The 17,801-nt window shown below is 38.3% G+C and overlaps 1 protein-coding gene across 4 annotated transcripts in view; it reads right to left on the bottom strand.

Annotated features, from left to right (window-relative positions):
• Window positions 1-17,766, bottom strand: part of CAPN7 (calpain 7) — a 28,154-nt gene extending 10,388 nt beyond the window's left edge. For 2 of the 4 annotated variants that reach the window (XM_061373153.1, XM_061373156.1), the window contains exons 1-13: window positions 17,597-17,766; window positions 13,819-13,927; window positions 12,599-12,756; window positions 10,226-10,293; window positions 8,349-8,546; window positions 7,459-7,545; window positions 6,403-6,529; window positions 6,003-6,088; window positions 4,999-5,092; window positions 4,504-4,650; window positions 2,878-2,984; window positions 1,850-1,970; window positions 1,482-1,626 (exon numbers count right to left, since the gene is read on the bottom strand). In XM_061373153.1, coding sequence (XP_061229137.1) covers window positions 1,482-1,626; window positions 1,850-1,970; window positions 2,878-2,984; window positions 4,504-4,650; window positions 4,999-5,092; window positions 6,003-6,088; window positions 6,403-6,529; window positions 7,459-7,545; window positions 8,349-8,546; window positions 10,226-10,293; window positions 12,599-12,756; window positions 13,819-13,927; window positions 17,597-17,698 — 1,549 coding nt within the window. In that variant the 5' untranslated portion in view covers window positions 17,699-17,766. Of the gene's footprint in view, window positions 1-1,481; window positions 1,627-1,849; window positions 1,971-2,877; window positions 2,985-4,503; window positions 4,651-4,998; window positions 5,093-6,002; window positions 6,089-6,402; window positions 6,530-7,458; window positions 7,546-8,348; window positions 8,547-10,225; window positions 10,294-12,557; window positions 12,757-13,818; window positions 13,928-17,596 lie in introns of those variants that run through there. The other 2 variants (XM_061373154.1, XM_061373155.1) reach the window with 2 other exon arrangements.
• Between the last annotated feature and the right edge of the window lie 35 nt (window positions 17,767-17,801).

Genomic DNA, 17,801 nt, shown 5'->3' with positions numbered 1-17,801 from the left:
GTTAAACTTACCCCCAAAACAAACATATTAAACCAAGTTAGTTTCAAAAAGTCAGTGTCCTTTTCATTCTCAATCACTAAGCATAAGTAATAAGAGGATCTGTTGTATTGAAAGAGATGCCACTCAATGATTCCAACCTTGCCTCCCCCTTTTCTAGGTTTCTCATAGAATTTTAAAAACCTAACATGATTTTAAAAATCATTACATAGCCTAAAAGGTTCCCCCAATTCAACAATTTACTTCAATAGTGACCCAACACAATCAAGTATTTAATCAACATGTGAGTATGTTTGAATGTACTTCTATGATACTTCATCCAACACCTACATGACTTGCTCTGGCAGCCTGAATCTGCTTTATCTTTACAACATTCTCATGTGTTCAATCTCATTCTCCATAGCACCTCTAATTGCAATTCCAACCAAGACCAGCACCTGCAAGCTGACAGACTCCTGATGAAATGAGCTCTCAAAAAGGTAACAGCCTTATAATTCAAGTCTCTGACAGAGGCAGCTGCAGATCTTGCAGCAATTAAAAAACCTGACCCCAAAACAATGAGCTCATCTCCTGTAATTGTCACAAAGCCAGGACTGCTATTCTTATAATTAAATCAGAAGTTTTCCTTATACATTTGTATGAAGTTTAACAATAAATGTTATAACTTAATGCATTTGGATGCACACTGCTGTCAGAAATAGATTGGTGCTTAACAAAAGAGCTCCCTTACAGAGGGAGCACCTAGGATGCTATAAAAAGAGCTGGTATCTCTTTCTGAATGCACAAAAAGAGCTTCTGCAGCATTTCTGAAGGCCCATCCACAAAAAAACCCACACTGACTTTCCAGATGCTACACTCTGTTGCTCCCCAGGGAAGATGGAACAAGGCAATGCTAGGCATCATTCCAATTGTTTTTTTCTGGACAGTGACATAGCAGTACCACTGTCTCAAAGACAGGTCTTGATCTACTCTTAAAGCCAGGAATACAGTGTACATAAAGATTTGGTGTGGGTATATTAATGTAATGCAAGGAAAAAAAATAAAATCCACCACTTACCTCCACTTCATAAACTCAAATACAAGCAAGACTAGTTTAAATACTGATTATAAAAAGCACTTTGATACATATTCACAAATTTTGGAGGCAAAAACCCCAAACCACAAAAGGTCTATTCATGTACTGAAGAGAAGCATTATGCAGCTTATTATCAAGATGTTATCTCCGCCCTTACCTCCCCATGCCCAGATACTGAGATAGCAACACTTAAGCAAGGAGATAATCTCATCAGTTAATTTTATCTATCTTAAACAGTCCAGATTAAATTTAAACCACAGACAAACCTGAAATTACAGATTTAAATACACAAAGACTTCCTAAACTTTGGAGCTATTTAGTTTTACTCTCCCTCTCCTTGTACTTATGATTTTTTTTCCATAAAGATCTATATTATCTGAAAAGATAGTGGCTTTTTAAACCTTATTACCATTGTCGATTTTCTGAGCTGTTCTTGGATCAAAGTTCAAGTATTTTTGTAAATCTGGGGTCCAGTTTCTTGTGTCATTTTCACTGTATCTCCCTTTCCAACGTAAGTGACTCCAGGGATTTTTCAGCTGGAGAAACCGAAGTCCCTAAAGAGATAAAATTGCTGGCTTTATCTTCTCAAGGTAATTTTTGTATTTATATTACCATAGAATATGGACTAACCTCTCAAGAAAATACAGCATCATTAAGCTTTCTGGAACTTCCCAATGGAGCTCAAGACAAAATAAACTATAGCAGCCATCAGAGCAAAAAGATCTGCAGCTATCCACTGCAGACAGTTTTCAAACAGGCATCTGAAAACATTGATACCTTATATTCCCTTATATCCAAGACTGCATATGCATGGGTTGGAACTAAACCCCATTTTTCTCCTTCCTCTTCAGACATCACCCCTGTTGCTGTTGTGATAAGGACATCTCCCTTGTGAAATCTGTTCAAAGTGAGATGAAAAATAGCTTTTAATTTAAAATTAGCTTTTAAAAAAGCTAAAATAAATTAAAACAGCTTTTAATTTAAAATCTTGCAAGTTTCAAACTAACATTTGCCAGATATTGCAATCATGTTTTTACATTGTTAGTGTGACCCTGCTTTATAAAAACTGGAATAAGTTTTTTCTCAGCAGAAACCACTACTGAAAAAGCTTGAGAAAGTGAAACTATTTTCTTTCAGTTTTTAAGTATAGGCTTTAAATGAAAAATATACAATATATACAATTCCATTATTTCATATTTTTATAAATAAAAATCATTATTTATCAACCTGAAGTTCAATCTGTGTCACCTTTTTAAAGACACTCTTCACACATCTGAAGATCAGTACTGCAGTTTTGAAAGACTTCTGCTGCTCCTCCAGGACATTTACTATTGGGGTATAATAACCAAGGTCTTGTGATACAATTAGAAATACTATACTATATCCACTTGCTAAGGACAGCAGATCAATGCCAAAGATCTGAAGAACTCTGTGGGAACACAGAACACATGTCCTTCTACTTTTAAAACACTTTCAGCTTGTATATTGGTTCCAAGCTGCTCTTCTCTGACTCTATATTCTATTTTCTTTATCCAGAAATGGCTACTACTCTTTTTCTTCATATGGAAAGAAGAAAAATCACCTCAAATAAAATTCCACAATATTTCACTCTTCTGTTCTATCAATCAAAACCACCAGTATCTCAAATCTCCTTCCATAAAGCAATGTGGAGGCCTTATAAAGCACAATTTGCAGCAGTACCAAAATGCTGTTAAGGATCTGTGGTGACTGTACTGCTTTCAGAGTGGTAATACACATACTAAACAGCAAGCATTTTAAGTACTTAGGAAATTAAAAACTTCTACCTCTGATGAAGTATTCTGAAAGTACTATCTTGATTGAAAGCTTGATTGTCAGAGTGCATGGCAATTCTTTCAGGTATCCAACCAGTCAGTGCATGGAGATCAATATTCTGAAATGCAAACATTCAAAAGAAATTAGAGCAGATGATCCATCTATAAGCATATGATGTCTGTATACAGGTTATAAAAATGCCTTGAAAGAAAGCAAGTATATACAAGTTACAATATAGCTCTACACATTAAAGGCTCAAGATTAAGACTATATTAAATAAAACCTTATTTGATGAGGTTAGGAAAATGCTGGAAAGTGAACTAATGAAAAACTAATTTCAGAGCAATGGAAGAAGCATAAGAGAATGATCTATTGTGCTCAATTCTATGATGTGTTTTATTGAATTGATTCAGAGACTTTTTAAAGCACAGTCTCAGAAACTATCTGGAACCTTGCTGTTATACCTGCATTTGAAGTTATTTAAGTTTTACTTCTAAGGCTCAGGGATGGGTTTTTATCCTTTTTAGTAAAGCTGACACTGACATATATTTCCATAAAAGGCCACATTAATCTCCCCGTTTTATCTCCCTGAAATATTGATTATTCCCTTTTCTTTTGCTTTGTACTCCTCAAAGCAAAAGCAGAAACTATAAATGCTTAAAGTGTTAAAAACCAGCACTGGTGAGTAGGAACCTGAGGAATTACAAGTACACCACAGCCTGATTATACAAGGAAGCTATAATACAGTCAAAAAAAGGCAGGAAGGGTGGAGATTAAATGTCACAAGTCAAGCTGCTCTTCCAGATAGCAAGTTATAGGACAACAATGAGAATATGATTATTAACAATAAGATTCTGTCCTCCAAAATAAAGCAGCCTAACACTGACATAAAAATGTATTACAAGTTTACCCCTTCTACAAAGCCACATTTGCCTCCATTATCATTTTTCAAAAGACAACTATTACCTAGTATATCCTCCAAGAATGTAATTATTAACACATCAACTAGAATGTGGACAGCACCATGAAATAAAAATATAGTGTTAAAATTCTAAGCAATTATACATTAAAACCAGAAATTCTTCCTAAGTGACAGATGCAGATTATAGGGGCTGCCCATTTCAGTAACCTGTCCTTTGAAAGAATAGTTTGCATGTCATTTTAGCTGCAGTACAATGACTGCTACTTTAGGACCCACATTATAGGAACCCAATACATGTTTTTGTAAAGGAGTGTAAATCTGCTAAACAAACTTGCACAGATCAAAGTACTTGCTCCCTCTATATACATGTACTAAATGACTAGCCTCATCCTTTCCTAACCAACTGCCCTATTTATTGAATGACAGTTAGAAACCAAAATCAGCAATATTGAAATAGGCAAAAAATAATTACTTCACCCAACACAGTCATCTAGATTATATAAATACATGTCCTTCCCAACCATAACCACAAAACAGTAGAGCTAAGCAGATTAGTGAAAGAAAGAGAAAGAAAAAGAAAAAAACCCAAGAAAACGTAAAAGCAAATACTTGCCTCCCCAAGCAATTTACTTTGATTTCACTAGAAGGAAAAGTTATTTGACCCAAGATTATCCAAGAGGAATTTTTTGCCTCTTAGAAATAATCACGTACTTACAGAATTTGATCCTGGAAAATCATATCCTCCCATGACCTTCATGTAAGCCTTTTCTATTAATGATACCCATAATTCATTCTTATTGTTAGAATAAGAGCAGAGAAGTTCTCCATTATGATCAACAGGTAACTGGTCATCTATGATTACCTGTGGGAAATAAGTGAAAAATCATCATAATGTCAATAAAGTATTTTGGAAGTATTTTAAGGAATAAGCCCCAACTTACATAAATATACAGCTTTTCAGAGACAACCAGCCCCAACCATCATTCTCATAGATGGGAACCTCTAACAATCCTGCAATGGTTTGCCTAAGTGAACAAGAAATTCTATTCCAGGTCTATAGGTGACCTGTGATAACATGCCTTGCTTTCTCCAATGTAAAATGGGGATGATGACAGTACTCTCTTGTAAAGTATCTAATACCTATTGTGAAAGGTAGCCACAGAAATATTCAGTGTAACTACCAGAATAAAAGTCTCCCCAAACCATTTACCTTTCTAGGTACGCCATTGATATGAAGCTTTACCATGTATTTGCCGCATGGATTATATTCTGGTTCTCCTTTCTTATTCTGAGGATAAATTATACTGTTAAAGAGAAAAAAAAAAAAGAAAAAAAGAAATTATGACATAAATACCTTGGCTGCACACACACCGATAACAGAAGTGGGATTAACACAGCCTATTTCTAGAATTTACACTGAGCATAGGTATGGAAGAGCAACTTCAATTCAGTAAAAATGACAAAGATGTTTAAACAGGTCTTACTTTTCAAGCCTTGCTCTTGCTGCAGTTCTCTGCTTAACATAGCAATAAAGAGAATATAAGTCACCTAATTGTTTCTCCATCAGAAGCAAGGCAAACAAATTTATCTTACTATTAAACAAATGCTATTTACACATCTGTAGTATAAATACGGTATTTGCCTGAATGACAAGTCAAACATTTGAAGAAGGAGAATTCAGCACAGAACTCACTGCTCTCATAAAAGAACAAGTTCAGCTCTAATGAGTATAAGTTAAAATGAAAAAAAAAATAAATCCAGGAACAGTCTTTACACACTGGTCTGGTAACAGGCTCTTGGCAGTGGCAAAATCCATGCCAAATTTATCACAGGATGCCAGTCAAGTGGAACTGAGACAGCACTGCTAACATTAATTCTACAGCGAGATGCTATACACATTGCACAGCAGCTGGCATAGCAAAGTAGGAAAATTTGCATTATAGAAAGCATTATAAAGCAAGATTTCTATTAAAACCCAAACAAAACCTTCCAAACTATTTAAAACTCCTCCAAACACATCCAAAGTTAAACTCCAGTGTCTGCATACTGTATAAAGTTGGCCTCCCTCTCAGAAGTGCTGAAGCCACAAGTCCCAAGGAGATGAAAGTGAAAAAAGTGATGTTTTTTACTGTGTGCAACTGCAACTGTCATACATTTGCAGAAGTCTGGCAGTTACTAAGTCTGAAAAGATCTTAGAAAGCAACAACTACTTACCTTGTGATCAATTTTTTGTTATACCTTCTTTCATATGCCGCACTGATAGCTAGTGATGCCACAAAAGAGCAATCTGACACTATTGTCTATAAAGAAAAGAAAGGCAGTGAGGACACTTACTAATAACTTAGATACTGAAAAACAAATGGGATGTATGGAAGGAAGGAAAATCATCAGTTTTTCCCTTCAAATGGGAAGATTTCAATCAAGAGAAGCAATGTTACTCCTAAAAAGACAGGAAATGTATGCCTGCTCAACACAAGCTCCCTACAGAGTAAACCAGTTAGAATTATTAATGAGAACCATGGAAAGCACTCACATTTGGGGATACTTTTTTGAACAAGAAGGTCCCCTGCAATACACTGCTAGCAGCACACTTTTCTCTTTAGGAACAATTTACCTGCTTTATGCTGAAACTTGATACAGTATAAATCATCGTGGGGTTATTTGTTATATCATCTGGTCGCACCCACTTAGCAAACATTGCTTTCTGTTTGGGGGATAATGGTAGCTTCCCACATTTATCACTAGATTTAAGAGAGAAAAAGAGTAGAAATAAGTCAGTAGTAGAAATAATTCAGCAGTTTAGAAAAGCTCTTTTCATGTTATGCCTAGTCTTATATCTGATAGATGGTGCAAAGTATGTGCAGAACAATTACACAGTTTTATAGACAGAGCTGTAAAACAAATTCAAAGAACACTACTTCTAAGATTGTGATTTTTAGAGAGAAAAAGCAAAAGTATTAAAACCATGAAATGCAACCCAAGAACTTCCTTCATACAGAACCAAACAGGAGAACTGGATTCCAAAAAGCCATCTACAATAGCAGAAACTCAAATTCTTCACTTTATTTCAGTATGATAAACTAATAATAAAGTTTATTTAGTTCTAAATATCAAGGCTTATCTGTTTGGCAAGCCATTAGTGGAAAAAAACCCAAAACTAAACTAACCCAAACCCAAAAACCAAACGCCAGTGGTTTTGTATATCATAGCTATGTAATCTTAACATACTATTATTGCTCTTGAATGAAGGTCTTAACAGTTACATATCACTCTTCCTCAGAACAGTCCTTTTATAGAGGAATTTTCTACCACTTTCATTTTACAGGTAACTGAGAGGGAGGGAGCTAAACTCATTGGGAAGCAGCAGAATCAGGAAACTGACCCAAGTTGGTGGTCCAGCCTAATATTCTAAAAAGCCAAATAAAATATTGTCCTTATGGGCTTGAAGATACAACTGCAAAAACGGTGCACAACTGGATCAGCTTATGTTGAAATTTTACAATTAGACTAGAAGAAGGAAGTGGTAGTATTTAAATATCTCTCCCTGTATTGTGCTTAAAAGCCTATTCAAACAATTTTAAACTCTGAAAACAAAACATAGAAACACTAAGTATGGGAAAGCTTTGGCAATAAAAACAAAAGTAAAGTTCAGTAATTGAATCACACTTACGAAAATGGCATAGGGAAGGCAAAACGTTCCCTCAGATCAACGCTCATGAAAGGTACATATTCGATGCCATTAATTTTTGATGTCTTCCTATAAGTCAAAAGAAAAAAGAAGTTACAAACATGTCTATGGGCTTTCAAACACCCAAGTTCCAGAAGGTTACAACAAACTTAAGTTTTTAAAAACAAACAAGACACAGTGCTTGTGAAAATATCTGTCCCAAATGAAACCACCACTATATTTATTTGGGTTTGAAATGTGCAGTACTTGATGATCAGCACTATTCCTGCATGTACATACCTGCAGACAAGTCTCCATGCTAGGATAAAAATGATTATCAGCCGCAAATGTCTTGCTACTTTTAGAAGTCACATTTAAAACGACATTTGCCTAAATGGAATTTCTCAAGTCACTTAGCCCTCTCATTCGCAACACCAGATCTGGGGCAGTTATTTTGGAATACTTCGTCAAACAACAATAAAAACACTGCACAAGTTTATTAATATTTTTTTACTAAAATGCACAGAACACCTTCTAAAAAATGAGGATCATATTTAAACATGAATGTAATTTCAGTTTTAAACAAGGAGTTAACTGAAAAGGGCTATGCAAAATCTTTTCAAATCAAATCACAGAATCACAGAATGGTTTGGGCCAGAAAGGACCTTAAGATCATCCAGTTCCAACCCCCTCCCACAAAAGCCACTAATTACATCACCATAAATAATACATCAATTTATTAATGTATAGATAATACCAAAAATGAGGTAAGAGGTGGTTTTCCAACCCTCTTCTTATAACTTTGTGCTTGAGCTGTTTCAATCTACGGTGTAAGATGCACAAAGGATGTGAGCACAAATGATGAAATATGGAAAAACTTGTCTTCAACTTACCTCAGCACTTCAATCTCCTCTGCAGTGTATCTCTGACCTTGGGGTTCACTAGCCTGCACTGCTCTGATTGTCTGTGGCTTATCATTTAAAGAAAAATCAGGTCCCAGTGGAAAGAATGTTCTGACTGGATGATTTGGTTTAGGTGCAGTTGACTTCTTCTGAGATGACTTTGACATAGATTCCTTCAGTGCCTCTGCTCTAAAGCAAATAAAAATTGTTTACAATGACAGAAAAGTAGTTATGGTTCAGTAATTGATTTGCTTTGTTCATGTTCCCACATATGTTAAATGGAATGAACAAATGCCAAGTTGACCTCCACTGCTTTTCTAAGAAAAGAAATCAATTTCTGATGCCAGTACTACTGTATGGTCCAGAATAAATTAAAATATAGCCTTTCCAACTCATATATAAACTACCTGTGGCAGAACTCACTAGATTTTTGTTGCTGTCATGGTTACCATGCAGACGCTCGCTCCCCCACCCACTTTTCCCCTTGCTACAGGTGGGATGGAGAAGAGAATCAACAGAATGAAAAACCCACAGGTTGAGATAAGAACAGTTTAATAACTGAACTAGGGTATAACACTACTAGTAGTGATAATAAGGGAAATAACAAGGAGTAAGAATATAAAACCAAAAGGGAAAAGGCAAAAAGAACAATAAACTCAAGTGATGCACAATAAAATTGCTCACCACCCACTGACTGACACCCAGCTGAACCTGAGCAGTGATTCATCCGTTTTGGGTAACTCCCCCCAGTTTCTATACTGAGCATGACGTGCTGTGTTATGGAATACCCCTTTGGCTAGCTTGGGTCAGGTGTCCTGTTTCTGCTTCCTCCTGGCTTCTCATGCCTGTCCTCACTGGCAGAGCATGAGACGGAAAATTCCTTGATCAGGGTAAGTGCTACTGAGCAACAACTAAAACCTTGGTGTGTTACCAGCATCATTCTCAGACTAGTGCCAAAACACAGAACTATACCAGCTACCAGGGAAGAAAATTAACTCTATCACAGCCAAAACCAGGACAGTTGCCTTTAAATTATGTTAATAGGAGAATTGGTGTAGGTGTTCTGAGCTTCCAGATAATGAACAAGGCCACTGAAACACAGGCAGAGAAAACTGACATGCATCCCCTCATACCTTCAGAATTTAATTTGTCTAACAGCTACAAAAGCAGAAAAAACCCCACTAGCATTCTCACAACCCAGCATTTCAATGGCTTGAAGGCTGCGTATTCAGAAGCTATGTTTTGTTGTTGTTGCATTAAGCTGCTGCATAGTCACACACATGCAAAAGGTTTTGTTTCTTAACACAGACTGAGAAGAGCTAAAAACCAGCTTACGCTGAAGTGCAGCCCAACACAGTCCATTATTCAGCACCAAACAGCTGATTTGAAAAGAATTAAGAGTGAACTTGTGTAATTTGTTTCAGATATAGACTCCACTTCACTGTATCTACACTACAATTAGATTGCTACCATCAAGATAAGCATGTCCCAGTTTCCAAACTGTCTTCCTTATGAAGGGACATCGACACCCTATCTGCATCTCTGTGTTTCAGCATTTTTATAAAAGCCAATAATTGTAGTAGAGTACTCCAATTTATATCTCTGAATACTGAAGTAGTGGGTTGGTACCAACAAATACACAGTCCTTTCCCAATTCTGAATGCCCCAATATTCCCACAGCACTGGCACAAGAGCTGCTGTAGTCAGTGGCACAGCAGCTGGCAGCTATCTGCAAGATCTCCACAGGAGCAAACTCCACTCAGAATCCATACTCTGCAGTACAGAACAGATATGGTAGATTGAATTCAACTCACAGAGCGCATTTAGACCTGACAGCAAGTATGTTCAATAACATTAGCACTACTCACCTATCCAGTGCTTGTCGAGCCAGCTGTTTCAGTTTGGACTGGAGGCCTGCTTCTGAAGTTTCAGTAGCCTTAAATACAAAATAAAAGAAAAACCTCCATATCCAAAAAAACCCAGCAGGTTTTATAAGCTCAGTTTGTAAAATCCCACACTTACAGGTTGCAGCAAAGAGCAACTAGCTATTTTTTTCAATTCTCTTTTGAGATGAGCAAATGTGGGGTTTTTTTATCTATTTTAGTATAAAATGCATCCTAAGTGAGAAAATGTAATTTTGCTGTTCTAAGTAAGATTTCTAGAACATAAATGGTATTTAAAATTTTTCAGCATGGGAAATACTGTACACAACAACAATTCTCCAAAAGAATTAACTATATTAAAATGTTATGAGCAGAAAGAAGACAAAAACAAATGTTATCCATACTACTGAGCTTAAATGTGTTCCAATCCTTTTCCCAAATTAGTAAAAAATAATCATGGTAACTTAGGAAAAAAAATAAATCTGAACATTTACTTTCAAACAAACAATTTTACTTTAAAATACAAACAAGCAAGACAGACGTGCAAAAACAAGATTTTTAACCTGCAAGCAAAGGCATAAAATAATCTATGGGAAGGCACTAAAATAGGTATCAAGAGTCCTAACTTCTCAGTTAGGAGGTCAGCTATGACAGTTTATGCTTTTGTTTTCCTTAGAGATGAAGCATGGCTACTGCATGGAATCTGCAAGAGGCACAGCATGAGGTGTGCCTTCTCCCCTAATCCACAAGCAGGTTTCAAGTTCTAGACTTGTACCTTTACAGATTCTTCTGAGTCAGCTAGGTCAACTGAGGAAACAAAAGGTAAGCTAGTTTCACATCAAGAAACAAAACTAGAAACACCCTTTATAAGCAAATGTTTTCATTTGCAATTAAATTACACTCCAGAGTTCCTGGTTAGAAAAGACTTTGAAAGACATACGAAGATAAGCAGGTACACCAGCACACTTATCTAGGAGTCAGCCATAGAAGAAGAGGAATGGCTGCTGTCCAAGTATTTCAAGAGTAAGAAGAACTAAATTCTCCACCTGAATATACTGAGGAGAAAGCCAGAAGTAAAGCTTCAAGATAGCAGAGTTCCTTCAGTCTTCTTTCATCCTGGGAAGAAGGTGGTACTTTCTGACCACCCTGAGGGACAAAGCCTACAGTCATTTCAGCAAATTCATATGCTAGTCAAGATTAAAAGAAACTTCACCACTATCTCTACTTAATGAAATACATGATAAAGGCAGTTGTTAATATAATTTCAGACTAATTTCAGTATATGTAAGTAATATTTGCACTCCCTGACACAAGAGGAGGAACACAGCAGAGGAAAAACAGTATGCTGCTGCAGTAAATGTTATCTAATAGACTGAAAATGCTCTGCTCCAGCAGCTCAAGCGGAAAAAACTAGAGCAGTTCTAGTCTTCATCTGGTTACACTGTATCACCAGGGTATTTTAGCCCACATAATCACAGTTTACAGAATTCAGAAAGAAGATTTTACTCTAGCATTTAACAAATGTAACACTCCCTCCCAACAACCCACATATATTTACATTATAAAACGGAAAAAAAAGAGAAAAACAGACTTGGTGGAGTTACATTATGATGGTGAACCTCTTCCTGTAATGAGTTATTTAAGGCAACTGGACTTAAGGGAAAAAAGCAGTACCTGTAATTACATTCTTCATCATTTACATAATAGCCAATTGATCCTTACCATTAATTTCAGTGTGAATTAAATTCACATGTAACAGCTTTAATGCTGAGCACTGACTAATCAAGTAGTATTTTTACTAGTTTTGGCATCAGGAGTCTGTTATTTTCTCAGAAACTGTTACACACAAAAAATTCCCCTTAAATTGCTTCCTTTAATGTAGTCAGAAAGCAATACAGCTGATACATCAGCCAGACAGCTTCCGTTTTAACTGGCTTAATCTCTGTTTTAGTGGTGCATCTGCTCCAGAGCAAAAATTAACATGAGAACAGTTACAGAATACTTCTAGGTTTTAGTATAATCCATTTCAGGAAAAACACATAAATCTCAAGTCCCCATAAATTTACAGTGTTGAATAGCAACATAGTACAAATCCTAGAAGAAGCATTTAAAAAAAAAAAAAAAAAAAAAACCAAAACAAAAAAAAAAAAAAAACCAAAACAAAACAAAACAAAAAAACCCAACCAAACAGTAGAAGTAAAAAAAAACCAAAAAACAACAAACCAATTAAAAAAATTAGGTCTTAGAAATACAGGTACTCCATTTTTAAGCCAGCCTTTAAGGGCCAGTCACTTGCATAAGTGGAAGAATTTCTTACCATCACATAATTCCACCAAGTTAACCTGTAGCTTAACATACTGTTTTCAAACAGAGTTCCACTGCTTCTGTGTACAACTCTATAGCTTCTTCTGCATTGTCTTTATCATCTTCATCAAAAGCCTGTGTAACTAGGAAGTGAGCACGCTCCAAGTCCAGCTGTTGTTTTGACTTCAGAGGGTCTGTGTTCTGTGACTGAACTAAATGAAAAAGAAAGTATTTAGCTTTCTTCAGCAGCAGATATGTAAAAACAGCTACTGGTACTGAAACACTGGCAGTTCTAATCAGATGGGCAGTATCTATTTCTTGGCTGGAAAGCAAATCTTTCTTAACTTTGCTAAAAACATCTTTGCAAGGACAAGAAACCAATACCACTACTACCCCCTGAAGCAGAGATACACTCTCAGGGTATTTCACAAGTCAATGTAAATAAAACCTCTTTCATACTATATTAAGGACAAGGATGTTTAATTACGCAAAATAGAATCACAGAATGGTTTGGGTTGGAAATGACCTTAAGATCATCTAGTTTCAACCCAAAAAATATTGCATCGTTTGTGAAAATAGGTCACCTATGGTAACATACAAGTTCCTCAGGTGTCTATCTTTAACATAATGACCTGAAGGAGATTTCTGTTCTCAGGCATTTTGAGGACCTGACCAACCTGGTCCAAAAATCAAAGTCTACAGTGCTTTGAGTAGGAGATTGGTCTACAGACTTCCCAAAGCCCCTTTCTGGCCAAGTGATTCTATGCTTCTAACTGAGAATTGCAGATGTACAAAAAATTGAGATTTTGGTATAAGCATAAACACCAAAACTAGATCAAACAAGGAAGCCTTTATGAGAGCAAAGGGCTCTTTGCCCTCTCAAAGTTAGTAATTCTACATGAATACCAGAACCCACTTGCTTCAAATCCATCATGCAGCTGAGGCTTAGATGCGAGTTTTGATTTGTTCCTGAACATTTTTTGTTGCTATATTGAATTACTTTTTCAGGTTTGCTCTGCAGTTGTGGTTCCTAAGAATATTTAAAAGGAAAGGATACCCACATCCACATCCTTAGGAAGTAAATCTCACTTCATTTCTGACATAGCAGAATTCAAAGCACTGATGTGCTTGCTTTATTTGTCATCCTTCACAAAAGACAAGGAATTCAGAATAATGAAAACCAGCACACATCACTGACACATATTTCACAGCACTGAAAGGCTTTCCACTCAATGAATTTACGCATAGGTTTAGTTAGAAAGGTCCTTACCCACCTGCTGAATGGAGAGCCTGAACTCTTTCCAAGTACTCATTTATTTTTTCGTGAATGTTTTCCAAGTTGGACCCTGCCATCCCGGCATAAATCAAAGCTTGTGCAGCTTCCTGCAAGGAAAAGGATTTGAGACAAAGTTTATGTTTGCTGCCTAGAAAATTACTTCCCGTAAACAGAGGACCTACAGGAGCCATAAACTGGGTGAAAGCAAGCTCCTGCATCTGCAATAGATTCAATGGCTGCAGGGAAATTCTGCTGGAAATAACAAATTTCAAGTTACAAATGAGATTATGTTCAAGATCTCACACATGGGACAAGCTGCAATATAAAAAAAAAACAACCCAGAAACCAAACTTTGGAGGTTCTGTAAGGCCAGATCTTACATCTGCCTATACAGGAATGCACGGAATTAAGAGATTTTAACTAAAATCAGCATGCTTCAAACATGCACTGAAATCAGTTCAGTAAAAGCTCACAAGCCACAAATTGCTCTTTAATTTTAAAGCTACAGACTTGAGGTTATGGGCGAAAAAAACATACACCAAACACTGGATGAAAACCTGCTTTCAGGACACTGCACAGGCCTCCAGCTCAGAAGCACAGTATATTATCTGCATGAAGGCTTTTTCACACTGTACAAATCTATTAAAACAAAAAAAGGCCTTCGGTTGCATAAGCTGTCTATCCTTCCACTAAACTTATGAAAAACATGTAAGGCTTGTCGGGGCTGTGATAAACAGAAGCGGCACAGTGTCAGAAGCATATGGAGAACTGAAATTTGTCACTCGTAAAGATGAGCATCAAAACTCTATTCTGTCCTCATTATTTGCATGGAAAAATCTGCTTTTGTGGCAGCACTCATCTTCCCAGCAGCAGTAGAGAAGGTACTCACGTAGCAAGCTGAGTACGTAGGAAGGAGATCAGTACCTAGAAAGCTGATCCACAAAGATGGGGCTTGGAGAGGCTGCTCTGCATAGGTCAAGCACACAGCCATGGCCAGAGGATTTCTCTTGTGTGCTTTATGGCCATGATTTCTGTCAAGCTTATCAGTTTGCTCCAATTCACATCTGCCTAGTTTAGCCAGGCTTGAAACTGATCCTGATACAACCTGTGCTTGTTATCAGGGCAATTTTTCATTGACAAGCATCACAGAACCAAGTACTTCACACTCCTTGTCAACATCCATCACCATATTGCATCATATAAAATGTTCACAGCAACAGAGGGGTAAATATAAGTACTGTTCCATTCATATGCAGCAATTAACTACCATCAAGGTCTACCATACAACTATATTTCATAGGGATAAAAGTGCACTGTAGAGATCTGCTGAAAGGATATACATGTATTTGTCTGTGGCATACCACAACTACAGATTGACAAAACAGGTGCAGTATTGTAGACAACAAATTGTCTACATACAACACAAAGATCAACTGTTGGATTTTCAAACCAGTGCTGCAAATTCAATGCACAATTGATGTTGTTTCTGTTTTGCCAGTTTTTAAGATGTAAACATAATGAAAACAGTCTTGTATAATTTATGCTTCTGAAGGACTGAAGCAGTTGACAAACTGCATGAGAGCCAGTATGCCAACTGTTTCCAGTGATAAAGTGGACATACAATTCGGAGTTCATGTAGCTGTGGTACACCACTCACGTGATAATAAATACTAACTCTGAACTATGCTAACTATCGGCTATCAGTCTGTAATTTGCTAAATGCTGGTCAATAATCAAACTTAGCAACAGCCTCCACCAGTTCTGCTGCAGTCGTCAGCTGCCCAAAAAGTTTGATGCTTCCATAAAGCACCGTAGCAAGTTACCCCAAGCTGGTTCACATGCAGCCTTCCTCTAGGACCTATCAGTTACATGATAGCAGGAAGCAAACAGCATTTTCTATCCATAAGAACTCCATTTAGACAGGCCATTTGCTGTCTATCAGCAACAAACTGTATCATTTCCTGTGCTTCATCCTTAAAGTCAGGTTCTTGCAGAATCCCATTCAGCACCCAAACTTTCCCATGAGCTTCATAATTGTACTGGGGGCTCTGAAATGCTTAGAGCAGTTGCTAAGAAAGTTGGTGACAGGCCAGATGCTTATTCGCACTGTTCAATCAAAAAGTAACTCCAAAATTCTAGGTGATATTCTCTTACTATTCTTGTTTAATCTAAAATTGACTGTGATTCTTCAGGACACAGCCGGAAAGTCAAACCTATGCAGGCTAAATCACCACAAAGAATTCTGCAAATGCAAGAGATTTTCCAAATGCTGTAGAGAAGCACATGAGAGTGATTATCTGCATAAAAAGACGGTTTTCTTCTGAAGAGCATTTGATAATTTCTTCCAGATATACTAAGAAATGGACTAAATAAGGTAATAAAGTAATAAAGAAGTACTGTGCACAGCTATTAGACCATGCACTGCTATATTATTATGGGTAACTACACTTGGTTTAGGGGTGTATATATGCTTTAAATATATAAAATTAGCTCAGCCTACATTAACAACCAGGTTGAAAAAAAGATACCTATCCTTTCACACATGCACAGGCCACCATGATAACAGCACTATACTTTTTATATTGTTTCAAAGACACACAGTATTCATGAAGTAAAAGGTCAGCTACAGAGTTCTTAGCAAGTTAACGGAGAGGTTATTTTGGCAGGATAACGGAATTTGCGGAACAATTACTGCAACAACGATTAAACATAGGCTTCAAAGAAATCCCTTCTCACAGATGAGATGGGCTCCAGGATATGGAACTTTAGTGTAACTTTGCAAAACATAAATCCAACAAAATGAGACCACCTGCACAGGTAAAGAAGGCATAGTGGTTGCAGAGAAGCTACTAAATACCAGGAGTAAGTGTATAGATACTGAGCAAGACATTGAACACACCCTGGATTCTAAAGGAATCAAGAGGAAAATGCATTAAAATAATAAAGTGGGATCTCTAACACAAAGGATATTCACATGTGGCTTAAAACGTGTCACTGGTAGCTTGCGACCTGAAGCTAGCTTACTACTGAGCACCTTGTATTTCACCGTGTACGTCTCTATTTGATGATACGGCAGTTGCTCCCAGCTGCACTCAAGAGCTGCAGTATGCCCACTTCTCCTATGCCTCCCTTACGTAGATCTCCAGAATGCTCAGCGCTTACACCTCCAACATAAAACCGAAAAGCCTGGCAGAGATAGAGGGGAGGCCAGGAATGAAGATGGAGCACCACCGGGAGAGAGGTGTTTTTAAGCAGCAGCGTCCCTAAAAGGGCCCGTGTCTCCACCAGCTACACAAGTGCCCGTACCCGCTTCTCAGTACCGCCGCTGCAGTGCTACCCCACAGCCCGCGAGCAGGCAGCAGCGCACGGGCAGTCCTTGCTCCCACCCGGTAACACAAGACAGGGAAAACACGTTTCGCAACCCGCCCTGAAGGCTGCCGCTCCTCCGGGGACAAACTTCCGACGCGCAAGCCCGGCCTTCCGGTCTCTTCTCGGCTGCAACCGGCACGCCTTGCCCCCGGCCGAGCAGCGCTCCCGTCCCCGGGGCACACCCGCCAAGGGGGCTGGGAAGCGATCGGGGCAGCGCTAAACCAGCGCATCGCTCCCCACCGGCAGGACAGGGCTGAGCCACCCCTACCTCCCCCAGCCCTCTGGTGACTCGGCGGGTGGGGGGAAGCGCAAACCTACCGGTAGGCCAAGGAGCCCAGGACAGCGAAATGGACACCGGCGCCCTGAGGGAGCGGGCAGCCGCCGACGCGCCCTCCGTTCCCCCATACCTTATAGTAGAAGACTGCTTCCTGGTAGCGGCCGCTGTGGTCCCGCTGCACCGCCAGCTGCGCGAACTTCACCGCGTCCAGCTCGTGCGCAGTCGCATCCATGGCCGGCTCTCTCCCGGTACCGCCGGCAGCGGCTGCCAGCCCTCAAACCAACCCCGCCGCCCCGGCCCCCGCCTCCCTTGACCCCGCCGGCTCCGCCCCCATT

The sequence above is a fragment of the Neopsephotus bourkii genome, unplaced genomic scaffold, assembly GCF_033783945.1.
Source record: "Neopsephotus bourkii isolate Nb327-2 ecotype Australia unplaced genomic scaffold, CSIRO-AGI_Nbou_v1 NB_1629, whole genome shotgun sequence".
NCBI lineage: Eukaryota > Metazoa > Chordata > Aves > Psittaciformes > Psittacidae > Neopsephotus > Neopsephotus bourkii.
This window is presented reverse-complemented; position numbering and strand designations above follow the sequence as displayed.